A 15,450-nucleotide genomic window follows, 5' to 3' on the forward strand; every position below is an offset into this window, starting at 1 on the left:
TGTGTGCTTTCTGAGCTGAAGCCATAAAAGCATTGCGTGTTCCACATTCTAGGATCACTTGCTTTGGGAGAATTCAACTGACATGCCATGAGGACTCAAGCAGCCCAACAGAAAGTGATGAGGCTTCCTGCTGACAGTCATGTGAGTGAGCTATTGTGGAAGCAAATCTTACATTTCTTGTTAAGCCTTCAAGTGACTATAGCCTCAGCCAACATCTTCATTGAAATCTCTTGAAAGATACTGAGTTAGACCACTCACCCAAGCCACTTCCATATTCCTGGATTTCATATATTGTATGAAGTAATAAATTTTGTTGTTTAAAGCTGCTATGTTTTGTGGTAATTTTTATGCAATAATAAATTAATATAATAAGGTATCTATTTCTTGATGCTCCCAAAGATTCCAATTCCTAGAGAATCATAATTCAGCCCATTCTGATTTCAGCCCATTATGAAATTTCTTTTTAACAGTTCCATCAACCTCTGCCTCTAACACCTTTCCACCACAGAAGGCTCAAGAAGGATTGTGGAGTATCAGATATGGAACTACACAGCATGATATTTTAACCTTCTGTCAGATAAAGTTAGGAACAAACAATAACAATAATAATGACAACAGGAAAATACATATACCCCCTCCCCACCAAAGACCCTGGACACAAAATGTTCTTATAAGGTTCTAAAATTGTTTTCTTTGGGAAAATATTTTCTAAGTGTGATAATGTTATATTTGTAAAAGCTAAGTTATTTCCTTTTAAGCCTGGGGAAGTGGAAATAACCAAATAAGAAACACTGTTCACTAGGTATACAAATGTTGAGTTGACATTTGTTTTTCTTTTCTCAGAATGGTCCATCAATCTTGTTTTAAATCCAGACACAGAAATAATTTCCAAAGAAATGAACTGGAGAAAAATAGAAGTGTGTATGGAATTGGAACAAAACAAAAACATTTTATAGAATTGTTTTGAGGTTAAAAAAAATAAACCTGTCAAAAGCAGCACAGAAAGTAAGCATACATTCTATGTAGACATTAAAACTATTTAAGATTATTAATAACCCCCATCTCATGGCATTAGAAGATCATCTAGAAATCCTAGCTCAAAATTATCTAAGGGAATCAATGGAAAACAGACACCATTCTCTCTCTTCTCATTCTTCTCAATCACACCTCAGCCTTTCCCTGGACCAGATCAAATGCCCTTTTCCTCCTCCCAAAGCAAAAGTTCTTCTATGAGTAGAGAGACATAGATCTGGAGTAGAGGTAGGAGGTTGCTTACACTACCAGCAGCTAGCCAAAAAACGTTCCACGTGTTAAAACCTTCTTCAAAGGATTATTATGTGCACTAAATATTATATGTGCCACAAAGAATAGTTAAAATGTAGTGAGTACTTCTACAAGGTCCACACCTTTACATTTCATCCCAAATCAGCCTCATGAGGTAGGTATTTCCATTATTTTCACTTTACATCTAATATATATTTTTAAAGTGGCAATCAGAATGATCAATTAACTTCTCCAAAGCCAGTAAATTGTAGGACCAGGATTTGGAGGCCCTTGGTCAGTGGATCTTCCAAAACTGGTTTTTAAAGAGCCGCAAAAAGATCTAGCCTGATTCTTGACACTTTAATATCGTTTAATAAATAACAGCCTCCTTCCTTTTTCTTGGAACACAATCTGAAACTAGGTGGTCTCCTCACATGAAAGAAAATGCACACTGTAACTCTCCCTCGACAAACACTGTCTCTTTCCATTTACTTCACCTGACATTTCAGCCAAACCCAAGACAAACTTTCAAGAAAAGGCATAGAGGTTGCCACTTTAGAGGTTCTGAGCCCCTCCGAGGAAGAAATGAAAACAGACTTTCCAAATAGACAAAGTATATTATTGCTTTGGATTGAAAATGTCTGTTTGCTCAGCCTGACTCTGAGATCCCGTGAGCCTGGGAGAACAAACACTACCCTTTCCGGGGCCCTCTGGAAATCCCAAGCGGTCAGGTTCTGTCTGACAAACACTCCCTGCTGACACCTTGCGGAACACGGAGCAGCAGGGGCTTGGACAGGCGGCGACAGACTGAAAGGAGACTGAGGTGCACACGCATACCGGCCTGGCAGCCGGAAGTCTGGCTGACATCTCCAGGGAGGGAGTGTTGGAGGCGAGGCGCAGTTCCCACCTCTGGAGTGAGCTGGCGACCTCATTCATCCTCCCACTCCTTCCGGGGATGCTGAGCCCCCGCGGGAAACGCAGAAAGAGGCCATTGCCACTTTAAATAACTCAGGAAGTGAAAGGCGGCCGCCTGACAGGCAAAGGGAAAGTGGAACCGGGGCGATACGGGCCGGCAGCGGCGCGGTCTCTCCGCGAGGAGCGGAGACAGAGCTTGCAGCGCGGCGCTGGGGCCGACAGGGGCGCGGGGCCGCCACGCCGGAAGTGCCCGCGCCGCCAGAGGAAGCGCCGCGGGCACCGAGCGGCAGAGCGGTGGAAGGCCCTTTCCCTCCAGGCCGGGAGGGGGCTGCCGGGAGCGGGCGGCAGCGGCTCCGGGCTCCAGGCCTGCTCTCGAACACGGCGCGGCCCACGAGGGTGCCGACTCCCCGGGACGGAACCCGGGTCGGGAGGAGGACTTAAGGGGGCCGCGCGAAGGCAAAGCGGCCAGCTCGGAAGACTGAGGCCTTGGCCGCTTCCCAGCGCTTCACATGGCCTCCGGAGTGGGCGAGGCCTTCGAGGAGCTGCCGCACGACGGCACGTGTGACGAGTGCGAACCCGACGAGGCTCCGGGAGCCGAGGAAGTGTGCCGAGAATGCGGCTTCTGCTACTGCCGCGGCCACGCAGAGGCGCACTGGCAGAAATTCCCCAGTCACCACTTGGCCGGCTACGTCCATGGCGCAGCCCCGCCCTGGACCTCGGGGGCCCAGGGGAACGGGGAGGGTCCGGAAGACGTGGAGGCCAAGGCGGAGGAGGAGAGGGATATAGAAAGCGAGTTGAGGGAAGACAGCGAGTCCGAGGAAGACAGTGAGTCGGAAGAAGAGAGTGAGACTGAGGAAGAGAGTGAGGATGACAGCGATGAAGAGAGTGAAGAAGACAGTGAGGAAGAAATGGAGAATGAGCAAGAGAGTGAAGCAGACGAAGACAACCAGGAAGGAGAATCTGAGGCTGAGGTAGAAACTGAGGCAGAAAGCGAATTTGACCCAGAAATAGAAATGGAAGCAGAGAGAGTGGCCAAGAGGAAGTGTCTGGACCATGGGCTGGATTTGAGCACGTATTGCCAGGAAGATAAGCAGCTCATCTGTGTCCTGTGCCCAGTCACTGGGGCTCACCAGGGCCACCAACTCTCTACCCTAGATGAAGCCTTTGAGGAACTAAGAGTAAGTATTGGGCATTCAGAGCATAGGTTCAGAGGTCAGGACACCTGGGTTTCAACTCAGGTGGCCTAGTTGTGGCCACATTCACTTTGACCTTGTGTCTAAAAGCTAGTCTATTCAACTTGTTGGGAACAGTGCTTATTCACCCTTTGTGGTTGAATGCCTTTGAAAATCAGATGAACGTTCGGGACTCTGACAGAAAACTGTGTGCACTCAAAAATCTAGTATACAGTTTTTAAAAATTTTCAAGTTTCTTATGTCTGGATCCCAAATAAAGCATTCCTTGGGAGTTTTGACCCCACTTAAGCCAATTCCAAAATCATCACCATTGTTGAGACTAGTGCCTTGACTTAGGGCTCTTGATAAAGAAGTGTCTTTGCCTGTTTGAAAATATGGTAAGCCTTGGTTTAGCCAAATGAGTCCAAGAAGGTGTGTCCTCAGTGGCAGTTTGTTCATGTTCATTGTTGTATAGAATTCTAGTTTTATGACTATGCCACAAGGTGTCCTATCAGTGATGAACATTGGATTTCCAGATTCTAGAGCTTCTGGCTATTATAAACAATGTTGGTATAAATTCTTGTTCATGTCTTCTGGTGCACATGTATATACATTCATATGGAATATAAACCTAGATGGACAATTGTTGGGTCCTAGACTGTATGTACCATCAGTGGTACTAGATGTTGCCAACTGTTTTCCTATGCAGTTGTACCAATTTGCATTGCCATGAAAAGTGTGTGAGTTCCTGTAGCTCTGTTTCTTCACCAACATTGCTATTACAGAATTTTTAATTTTTGTTGGTCTCGTGAATATGTGATTCTATCTTCTTGTGGTTTGAATTTGTATTCCTCTTGTTACTGATGACTTTGAGTATCTTTTGTATTTCCTCTTTTGTGAAGTGCCCATTCAGGTCTTCTGCTCATTTTTCTAGTGGTTTATCTTTTTCTCATTAGTATATAGGAGTTTTTATACATTTATTTCTGACTTCTTTGTTGTTTACATGGTTTGCAAATTTGTTCTTCTACTCTGCTTTTTCTTTCTCTTTTTAAAAAATTTTGTCTTGAATAGAAGGTCTGCATTTTAAGGTAGTAGAATTTATCAGTTATTTTTCTTTATTGTTAGTGCTTTTGTGTCTTGTTCCACTTAGTATTGATTTTTGTGCAGTGCAAGTAGGGACTTAATTTTTTCCACAGATAACCAGTTGCTGTAGCAGCATTTATTGAAAAGCCTGTCTTTTCTGCTCTAATATGCTATGCCACCTGTCATATATCAAGTGACCATATATACATGAATGTGTTTCTTCACTCTTCTATTCTCTACCACTGATCTGTTAGTATATCCCTGTGTGAACAACATGTTTTCTCAGTTTCCATAGCTTTGTACCATGTCTTACCTTGTAGATCAAGTCCTTCTATTTCGTTCTTCTAGAAGAGTGTCTTGACCAGTCTTCACCTTTTATGTTAGAATCATAAAACTTTTTTTTGTATTTATATAAACCAATATATGGAGAATTGATACCATTACAACATGAAGTCTTCTGATTCATTTGTTCAGGTCTTTTTTGCATCACAACATTTTATGGTTTTCTTCTGAAAGACTTCATCATTGTGAAATTTACTCCTGGATACTTACAATTTTGTAAGATTGTAAAAAAATGAATTTAAATTTTTGTTTCCTGATTGTATATAGGGATATGATTAACTTTTATGTATTGATTTTTGTATTAAGTTATATGTTAAATTCTCTTACATATTTTAATAATCTATAGATTCATTCTATATATATCAGAGGGATAGTTTTTGTTTCTTTCCAATCCTTATACCTGTTGGGTTTGTTTTTTTACTTTCTGTTTCAAATAGGATCTCAGGTATAATGTTGAATGGAAGTGATAGTGTGTATTTTGACCTGGCTAATAATTGAGGAATGCTTTATATTTTACAAATAAGTGTGATAATTTTTTTTTCACAGCTATATTTCATCAGATTAAGAAAGTTAACTTCTAGTTCTAGTTTAGAAGTTTTTATTAATATTGAATGGATACTGAATTTTATCAAATGTCTTTTCTGCATCTATTGTGATATTCATATGATTTTACTCAGTATTTTAATGTGAATTACATTAATTGATTACTTTTAAATTAATGTGTCTCAAAAGCCTCTCTTTCACTTTTGCCCCTTTCACCTGGTTTCCCTAACAACTATTGGTAACTGCTTTTATGAGTTTTTTGCTTATTCTTCAAGTGCTTCTTTTTGCAAATACATGCAGGTGCACATATATGGTCTTATTTCTATCCCTTTACATCATCATTATTATTTTTTACAATTAAAGCAAGTTGGAATAAACCCAAATTGGTCATGACGAAGTGTCCATATGTATTTATATTTGGCTTATTAGTAATTTATGTAGGATTTTTTTTTTGTACATAATTATTTTTTATTGAAGGGTAGTTGACGCACAGTATTACATTACATTAGTTTCAGGTGTACAACATAGTGATTCAACATTTATATACATGATAATTCTAGGTACCAGCTATCACCATACCAAGTTGTTACAATATTTTGACTATATTCCTTATGCTATACATTACATCCCCGTTACTTATTTATTTTACAATTGGAAGTGTGTACTTTTTTTTTTTGTTTGTTTGTGAGGGCATCTCTCATATTTATTGATCAAATGGTTGTTAACAACAATAAAATTCTGTATAGGGGGGTCAATGCTCAATGCACAATCATTAATCCACCCCAAGCCTAATTTTTGTCAGTCTCCAATCTTCTGAAGCATAACAAACAAGTTCTTACATGGAGAACAAATTCTTACATAGTAAATAAGTTACATGGTGAACATTACAAGGGCAGTCATCACAGAAGCTTTCGGTTTTGCTCATGTATTATGAACTATAAAGAGTCAGTTCAAATATGAATACTCATTGGATTTTTATACTTGATCTATATGTGCATACCACATTTCTCTCTTTATTATTATTATTTTTAATAAAATGCTGAAGTGGTAGGTAGATACAAGATAAAGGTAGAAAACATAGTTTAGTGTTGTAAGAGAGCAAATGTAGATGATCAGGTGTGTGCCTGTAGACTATGTGTTAATCCAAGCTAGACAAGGGCAATAAAACATCCACGTATGCGGAAGATTTCTCTCGGAACAGGGGGGATGAGGTTCTAAGCCTCACCTCTGTTGATCCCCAATTTCTCACCTGATGACCCACCTGCGACTGTGCCTGTCTTAGGTTGTTCCTCCCTTGAGGAATCTTACCCATCTCTGGCTAACCAGTCATCTTCTGGGGCCATACAGGGAAATGTAAAGTTGGTAAGTGAGAGAGAAGCCTTATTGTTTGAAATGGTTAGCTTTTTACTTCTTTGCATATTTATGCCCTGTAGCTTCTATGCCCAGCATTTGTCTTGAGTTATCTTTACCACTTGGAAGAATTATGATACTCGGTAAATTTGATATGAGGCACGAATTCTATTTAAGGGTTGTAATTAGGAAGGAAGAAGAAAAGCTATAGAAGTAGCAGGTGGAAGAAAACATGGGAAGATTGATTATTTCTTTGACATATCTTCTTGTAGAGTAACTTCAGCATGGATAGGTTTTAAGCTACTACTTAAATTGCGCACACACATTAACATAATAGGAGTATAGTTACATAACCAAAGCATACCTGTAATTACCAGCCATCTCCAGTGAAACCAAGAAAACCAGTTAGGCACCTTAGGCATTTGTGAAAACTTGTCTATGATATGGTGGATATTGTCCAACTGAACTTGAACAGTCTGAGAGAAATCAGACAAATTAAAACAGCCCATTCCTGTGGAATGTTCACATCCCTTATGTTCTTTTAACAGTAAAGAGTCTGTAGTTGTAAGATTTTGGAGCGCTACAATTTGCACTTCTCCTAATTCTTGATTGAGTTCCAACAGTATAGATCCAGTCAAATTTGTTGTTTTACTGTATGCACAGGCCAGCTTAGATATCTCCTTCTTCATTCCCATGGCAAGTCCAGGAACTGGTGGGATGAGTGCATCTACAGCTGTAGCAGTGTGTGGATCTTTGTTGGGGTTTTTTGATGATCATCTTCTGGCATGAGTCTTCCAGAGAGTGCTGATGTTGGAAGTTCTTTTTCATATCGCATCTTAGTTCATTTTCGGGGTACCCAATTAGGCTTTGATCCTCTGTATAAACACAAACAGACCCTTTGCCTACACTTTTATATGCCTGTTAAACCCTTGTGTAGAACTCATTGGAGGTTACCACACAGAAACTGCCTTTTTTTTTTTTTTTGTATCATTAATCTACACTTAAATGACGAATATTATGTTTACTAGGCTCTCCCCTATACCAGGTCCCCCCTATAAACCCCTTTACAGTCACTGTCCATCTGCATAGCAAAATGTTGTAGAATCACTACTTGCCTTCTCTGTTGTACAGCCCTCCCCTTTCTCCCGCCCCCCCATGCATGCTGATCTTAATACCCCCCTACTTCTCCTCCCCCTTATCCCTCCCTACCCACCCATCCTCCCCAGTCCCTTTCCCTTTGGTACCTGTTAGTCCATTCTTGAGTTCTGTGATTCTGCTGCTGTTTTGTTCCTTCAGTTTTTCCTTTGTTCTTATATTCCACAGATGAGTGAAATCATTTGGTATTTCTCTTTCTCCGCTTGGCTTGTTTCACTGAGCATAATACCCTCCAGCTCCATCCATGTTGCTGCAAATGGTAGGATTTGCCCTTTTCTTATGACTGAGTAGTATTCCATTGTGTATATGTACCACATCTTCTTTATCCATTCATCTATCGATGGACATTTAGGTTGCTTCCAATTCTTGGCTATTGTAAATAGTGCTGCGATAAACATAGGGGTGCACTGTTCTTTCTCATACTTGATTGCTGCATTCTTAGGGTAAATTTCTAGGAGTGCAATTCCTGGGTCAAATGGTAAGTCTGTTTTGAGCATTTTGATGTACCTCCATACTGCTTTCCACAATGGTTGAACTAACTTACATTCCCACCAGCAGTGTAGGAGGGTTCCCCTTTCTCCACAGCCTCGCCAACATTTGTTGTTGTTTGTCTTTTGGACGGCAGCCATCCTTACTGGTGTGAGGTGATACCTCATTGTAGTTTTAATTTGCATTTCTCTGATAATTAGCGATGTGGAGCATCTTTTCATGTGTCTGTTGGCCATCTGTATTTCTTTTTTGGAGAACTGTTCAGTTCCTCTGCCTATTTTTTAATTGGGTTATTTGTTTTTTGTTTGTTGAGGCGTGTGAGCTCTTTATATATTCTGGACGTCAAGCCTTTATCGGATGTGTCATTTTCAAATATATTCTCCCATACTGTAGGGTTCCTTTTTGTTCTATTGATGGTGTCTTTTGCTGTACAGAAGCTTTTCAGCTTAATATAGTCCCCCTTATTCATTTTTGCTGTTGTTTTGCTTGCCCGGGGAGATATGTTCAAGAAGAGGTCACTCATGTTTATGTCTAAGAGGTTTTTGCCTATGTTTTCTTCCAAGAGTTTAATGGTTTCATGACTTACATTCAGGTCTTTGATCCATTTTGAGTTTACTTTTGTATATGGGGTTAGACAATGGTCCAGTTTCATTCTCCTACATGTAGCTGTCCAGTTTTGCCAGCACCATCTGTTGAAGAGACTGTCATTTCGCCATTGTATGTCCATGGCTCTTTTGTCAAATATTAATTGACCATATATGTCTGGGTTAATGTCTGGATTGTCTAGTCTGTTCCATTGGTCTCTGGCTCTGTTCTTGTGCCAGTACCAAATTGTCTTGATTACTGTGGCTTTGTAGTAGAGCTTGAAGTTGGGGAGTGAGATCCCCCCTACTTTATTCTTCTTTCTCAGGATTGCTTTGGCTATTCAGGGTCTTTGGTGTTTCCATATGAATTTTTGAATTATTTGTTCCAGTTCATTGAAGAATGTTGCTGGTAGTTTCATAGGGATTGCATCAAATCTGTATATTGCTTTGGGCAGGATGGCCATTTTGACGATATTAATTCTTCCTAGCCACAAGCATGGGATGAGTTTCCATCTGTTAGCGTCCCCTTTAATTTCTCTTAAGAATGACTTGTAGTTTTCAGAGTATAAGTCTTTCACTTCTTTGGATAGGTTTATTCCTAGGTATTTTATTTTTTTTGATGCAATTGTGAATGGAGTTGTTTTCCTGATTTCTCTTTCTGTTGGTTCATTGTTAGTGTATAGGAAAGCCACAGATTTCTGTGTGTTGATTTTGTATCCTGCAACTTTGCTGTATTCCGATATCAGTTCTAGTAGTTTTGGGGTGGAGTCTTTAGGGTTTTTTATGTACAGTATCATGTCATCTGCAAATAGTGACAGTTTAACTTCTTCTTTACCAATCTGGATGCCTTGTATTTCTTTGTTTTGTCTGATTGCCGTGGCTAGGACCTCCAGTACTATGTTAAATAACAGCGGGGAGAGTGGGCATCCCTGTCTAGTTCCCGATCTCAGAGGAAATGCTTTCAGCTTCTCGCTGTTCAATATAATGTTGGCTGTGGGTTTATCATAGGTGGCCTTTATTATGTTGAGCTACTTGCCCTCTATTCCCATTTTGCTGTGAGTTTTTATCATGAATGGACGTTGAACTTTGTCAAATGCTTTTTCAGCATCTTTGGAGATGATCATGTGGTTTTTGTCTTTCTTTTTGTTGATGTGGTGGATGATGTTGATGGACTTTCGAATGTTGTGCCATCCTTGCATCCCTGGGATGAATCCCACTTGTTCATGGTGTACAATCTTTTTGATGTATTTTTGAATTCGGTTTGCTAAAATTTTGTTGAGTATTTTTGCATCTACGTTCATCAGGGATATTGGTCTGTAGTTTTCTTTTTTGGTGGGGTCTTTGCCTGGTTTTGGTATTGGGGTGATGTTAGCTTCATAGAATGAGTTTGGGAGTATCCCCTCCTCCTCTATTTTTTGGAAAACTCTAAGGAGAATGGGTATTATGTCTTCCCTGTATGTCTGATAAAATTCCGAGGTAAATCCATCTAGCCCGGGGGTTTTGTTCTTTGGTAGTTTTTTGATTACCGCTTCAATTTCGTTGCTGGTAATTGGTCTGTTTAGATTTTATGTTTCTTTCTGGGTCAGTCTTGGAAGGTTGTATTTTTCTAGGATGTTGTCCATTTCTCCTAGGTTTCCCAACTTGTTAGCATATAGGTTTTCATAGTATTCTTTAATAATTCTTTGTATTTCTGTGGGGTCCGTCGTGATTTTTCCTTTCTCATTTCTGATACTGTTGATTTGTGTTGACTCTCTTTTCTTCATAATAAGTCTGGCTAGAGGCTTATCTATTTTGTTTATTTTCTCAACGAACCAGCTCTTGGTTTCATTGATTTTTGCTATTGTTTTATTCTTCTCAGATCTTTATTATGTTCCTCCTTCTGTTGACCTTAGGCCTCATTCGTTCTTCTTTTTCCAATTTTGATAATTGTGACATTAGACTATTCATTTGGGATTGTTCTTCCTTTTTTAAATATGCTTGGATTGCTATATACTTTCCTCTTAAGACTGCTTTTGCTGTGTCCCACAGAAGTTGGGGCTTAGTGTTGTTGCTGTCATTTGTTTCCATATATTGCTGGATCTCCATTTTGATTTGGTCATTGATCCATTGATTATTTAGGAGCATGTTGTTAAGCCTCCATGTGTTTGTGAGCCTCTTTGCTTTCTTTGTACAGTTTATTTCTAGTTTTATGCCTTTGTGGTCTGAAAAGTTGGTTGGTAGGATTTCAGTCTTTTGGAATTTTCTGAGGCTCTTTTTGTGGCCTAGTATGTGGTCTATTCTGGAGAATGTTCCATGTGCACTTGAGAAGAATGTATATCCTGTTGCTTTTGGATGTAGAGTTCTATAGATGTCTTATTAGGTCCATCTGCTCTACTGTGTTGTTCAGTGCTTCCGTGTCCTTACTTATTTTCTGTCTGGTGGATCAGTCCTTTGGGGTGAGTGGTGTGTTGAAGTCTCCTAGAATGAATGCATTGCAGTCTATTTCCCCCTTTAGTTCTGTTAGTATTTGTTTCACATATGCTGGTGCTCCCGTGTTGGGTGCATATATATTTAGAATGGTTATATCCTGTTGTTGGAGTGAGCCCTTTATCATTATGTAATGTCCTTCTTTATCTCTTGTTACTTTCTTTGTTTTGAAGTCTATTTTGTTTGATATTAGTACTGCAACCCCTGCTTTCTTCTCGCTGTTGTTTGCCTGAAATATGTTTTTCCATCCCTTGACTTTTAGTCTGTGCATGTCTTTGGGTTTGAGGTGAGTTTCTTGTAAGCAGTATATAGATGGGTCTTGCTTTTTTATCCATTCTATTATTCTGTGTCTTTTGATTGGTGCATTCAGCCCATTTACATTTAGGGTGACTATTGAAAGATATGTACTTATTGCCATTGCAGGCTTTAAATTCGTGGTTACCAAAGGTTCAAGGTTAGCCTCTTTAGCATCTTACTGCCTAACTTCACTCGCTTATTGAGCTGTTATATACACTGTCTGGAGATTCTTTTCTTCTCTCCCTTCTTATTCCTCCTCCTCAATTCTTCATATGTTGGGTGTTTTGTGCTGTGCTCTTTCTAGGAGTGCTCCCATCTACAGAAGTCCCTGTAAGATGTTCTGTAGAGGTGGTTTGTGGGAAGCAAATTCCCTCAGCTTTTGTTTGTCTGGGAATTGTTTAATCCCACCGTCATATTTGAATGATAGTCGTGCTGGATACAGTATCCTTGGTTCAAGGCCCTTCTGTTTCATTGTATTAAATATATCATGCCATTCTCTTCTGGCCTGTAGGGTTTCTGTCGAGAAGTCTGATGTTAGCCTGATGGGTTTTCCTTTATAGGTGACCTTTTTCTCTCTAGCTGCCTTTAAAACTCTTTCGTTGTCATTGGTCTTTGCCATTTTAATTATTATGTGTCTTGGTGTTGTCCTCCTTGGATCCTTTCTGTTGGGGGTTCTGTATATTTCCGTGGTCTGTTCAATTATTTCCTCCCCCAGTTTGGGGAAGTTTTCAGCAATTATTTCTTCTAAGATACTTTCCATCTCTTTTCCTCTCTCTTCTTCTTCTGGTACCACTATAATACGGATATTGTTCATTTTGGATTGGTCACACAGTTCTCTTAATATTGTTTCATTCCTGGAGATCCTTTTATCTGTCTCTATGTCAGCTTCTATGCATTCCTGTTCTCTGGTTTCAATTCCATCAATGGCCTCTTTCATCCTATCCATTCTGCTTATAAACCCTTCCAGAGTTTGTTTCATTTCTGTAATCTCCTTTCTGGCATCTGTGATCTCCCTCCGGACTTCATCCCATTTCTCTTGCGTATTTCTCTGCATCTCTGTCAGCATGTTTATGATTCTTATTTTGAATTCTTTGTCAGGAAGCTGGTTAGGTCTGTCTCCTTCTCTGGTGTTGTCTCTGTGATCTTTGTCTGCCTGTAGCTTTGCCTTTTCATGGTGATAGGAATAGTTTGCAGAGCTGGAACGAGTGACGGCTGGGAGAACTTCCCTTCTTGTTGGTTTGTGGCCCTCCTCTCCTGGGAGAACAGCGACCTCTAGTGGCTCGTGCTGGGCAGCTGCACGCAGACAGGGTTTCTGCTTCCTGCCCGGCTCCTATGGAGTTTATCTCCGCTCTTGCTGTGGTTGTGGCCTGGTTCTGGCAGCTACTCCAAAGTGGTGGAGTCGCGTTGGAGCAGGAGCGGCTGGGAGGCTATTTATCTCCGTAAGGGGCCTCCCTGCTCCCTGCAGCCCAGGGGTTAGGGTGCCCAGAGATCCCCGGATTCCCTACCTCTGGATTAAGTGTCCCGCCCTGCCCCTTTAAGACTTCCAAAAAGCACCTGCCAAAACAAAACAATGACCACCAAAAAAAAAAAAAAAAAATTTTTTTAAGTAAAAAAAAAAAAAAATAGTGGCCGCTCGTGTTTCTTTATTCTCCGGCGCCAGCCTCAGGCATCTGCTCACCGGTCTTGCTGCCCTGTGTCCCTAGTATTGGGGTCCCTATCCCTTTAAGACTTCCAAAAAGCACTCGCCAAAACAAAACAGCAAAAAAAAAACAATGGTCGCTTGCTTTTCTGGTGTCCTCTGGCGCCAGGCTTCCGGTGCCTGCTCACTGTTCTTGCTGCCCTGTTTCCCTAGTTTCCAGGGCCCTCCGCGCACGCACTGTGTCTGCACTCTGGCCCGGATGGCTGGGGCTGGGTGTTCGGCAGTCCTGGGCTCCGTCTCCCTCCCGCTCTGCCTATTCTCCCGCTGTGAGCTTGGGGGGAGGGGCGCTCATCTCCCACCGGGCCGGGGCTTGTATCTTACCCCCTTCGCGAGGCGCAGGGTTCTCTCAGGTGTGGATGTGGTCTGGATATTGTCCTGTGTCCTCTGGTCTTTATTCTAGGAAGACTTGTCTTTGTTATATTTTCATGGATATATGTGGTTTTGGGAGGAGATTTCTGCTGCTCTACTCACGCCGCCATCTTGGCTCCGCCTCCTATGTAGGATTTTTAAGACTGATATTTACGGAAGAAATTAGCTTGTAAATTTCCTTTCTTGTACTGTCCTCTTAAGATTTTGCTATTATGGTTATATTGGCTTCACAGTATGAGTCAAGGTGTACTGCTTCTCACGTATTTGATCTGCCTTTTAATGTTCTGGAAGTGTTTGTAAAAGATTGGAATCTTCCTAGAATGGTAGAACTAACCATGGAAACCATCTGGACCTGAAAAGAGAGAGTATTTTTTTGTTATTTTGTTTTGTATAGTATTTTTTACTATGGGTTCAATTTCTTTAATAGTTATAGGTCTGTCCAGGTTGTCTGTTTGTTCTTAGGTCAGTTTTGATAAATGATACTTTCCCAGAAGTTTGGCACTTTTGTCTAACTTTTTCAAATGTACTAGTGTAAGTTTGTGAATCATATCCTGTTACTGTGTTTTTTCCATACTATAGCTGTCCTCTTTATTTCTTTAAGAACAACAAACAGGTTGACTTGTAATGTCTCTCATAATTCCAGTATGTGGACTTTGTGGATCTTTCTCTACTATTGTTTTTCATGTATATTTCCTTTTCTGCTTTGTTATGTTTGACTGTGTAGCTTCCCATTGTCTTTAAAAAAATTACTTGTGAGCACTTCCCAAGCCTTGGAATGACATTATGCTTTAAAAAAGAATTTGAGTTTGCTTCTGCTAAGGCCTCAGTACAACATATTTAGAACCTCCTAAACTTAAATTAATTGCTTGAGATTTCTTGAACCAAATTTTAAGGAGGTGCCTGCCCAAATTTACAACCTCTTAGATTTTTCTTTCATCCCACCCTACTATACCCCCACTTCTGTTCAGCTCCAAGACAGCGCTTCCCACACTCACCTTTGGAGGGTGAAATAGTGGCAAGTTTACTTTGGTTTGTCTTCACTCTAGAATTTTGCTCTTCGGCAGGGGTGGGAGAGTCCCGAGTCTATACAGAAACAGTGTCGTTTAAATGTTCCACTCTGAGCACTCCATAGGTTTGGCTTTCTGTTACTGTTCCCACCACCACCCACCACCACTGCCCCTGCACACACTTTCTGCCCCTAATCAAAGGCACATTCCAGTTTCTTGTAATCAGCTGATGTCCTCAGATCATGAGCTACTTCCTTATACTCTGCTTATGTTAACATTGGGACAGTGTTAACTAACCCGTAGACCTTATTAGAATTTCACTGGTTTTAATAATGACTTTTGTATCAGGGTCCTATGGCCACATTACATTTTCTTGTTTTTGATGATGTAGATTGTTTGGGGAGTGCTAGTCAGAGGTTTAGCAGAAGGTCTCTCAGTTTGGATTTGTTTTTCTCATGTTCAAACTGGAATTATGGATTTTGGGGCAATACAAATTATGTTTTGCTCTTTTCACTTAGCAATATGTCGCAGAAATCACTCCATAAATCTGCCTATTTATTTATTTATTACAGTTGTAAATATTCCATTGTGTGTCATTTATTAAATTCTTAATTTTGATATAGTTTTTCAATTGTAGAATGTCTTTTTGGTTATTTTTTAAAGATCCACTTTTCTGAATCTTTTGGGGTCTAAGTCTTGATTATATGTCACATTTT

The 15,450-nt window shown here is 40.5% G+C and overlaps 1 protein-coding gene across 2 annotated transcripts in view; it reads left to right on the forward strand.

Moving 5' to 3' along the window:
* Window positions 1–2,088: 2,088 nt before the first annotated feature.
* TRIM44 (tripartite motif containing 44) overlaps window positions 2,089–15,450 on the forward strand; it is a 182,928-nt gene continuing 169,566 nt past the window's right edge. The window contains exon 1 of one of the 2 annotated variants that reach the window (XM_036891865.2): window positions 2,089–3,356. In XM_036891865.2, coding sequence (XP_036747760.2) covers window positions 2,688–3,356 — 669 coding nt within the window. In that variant the 5' untranslated portion in view covers window positions 2,089–2,687. The remainder of the gene's footprint in view (window positions 3,357–15,450) is intronic. The other variant, XM_057507560.1, reaches the window with a different exon arrangement.

The sequence above is a fragment of the Manis pentadactyla genome, chromosome 9 (genome assembly GCF_030020395.1).
Source record: "Manis pentadactyla isolate mManPen7 chromosome 9, mManPen7.hap1, whole genome shotgun sequence".
Taxonomy (NCBI): domain Eukaryota; kingdom Metazoa; phylum Chordata; class Mammalia; order Pholidota; family Manidae; genus Manis; species Manis pentadactyla.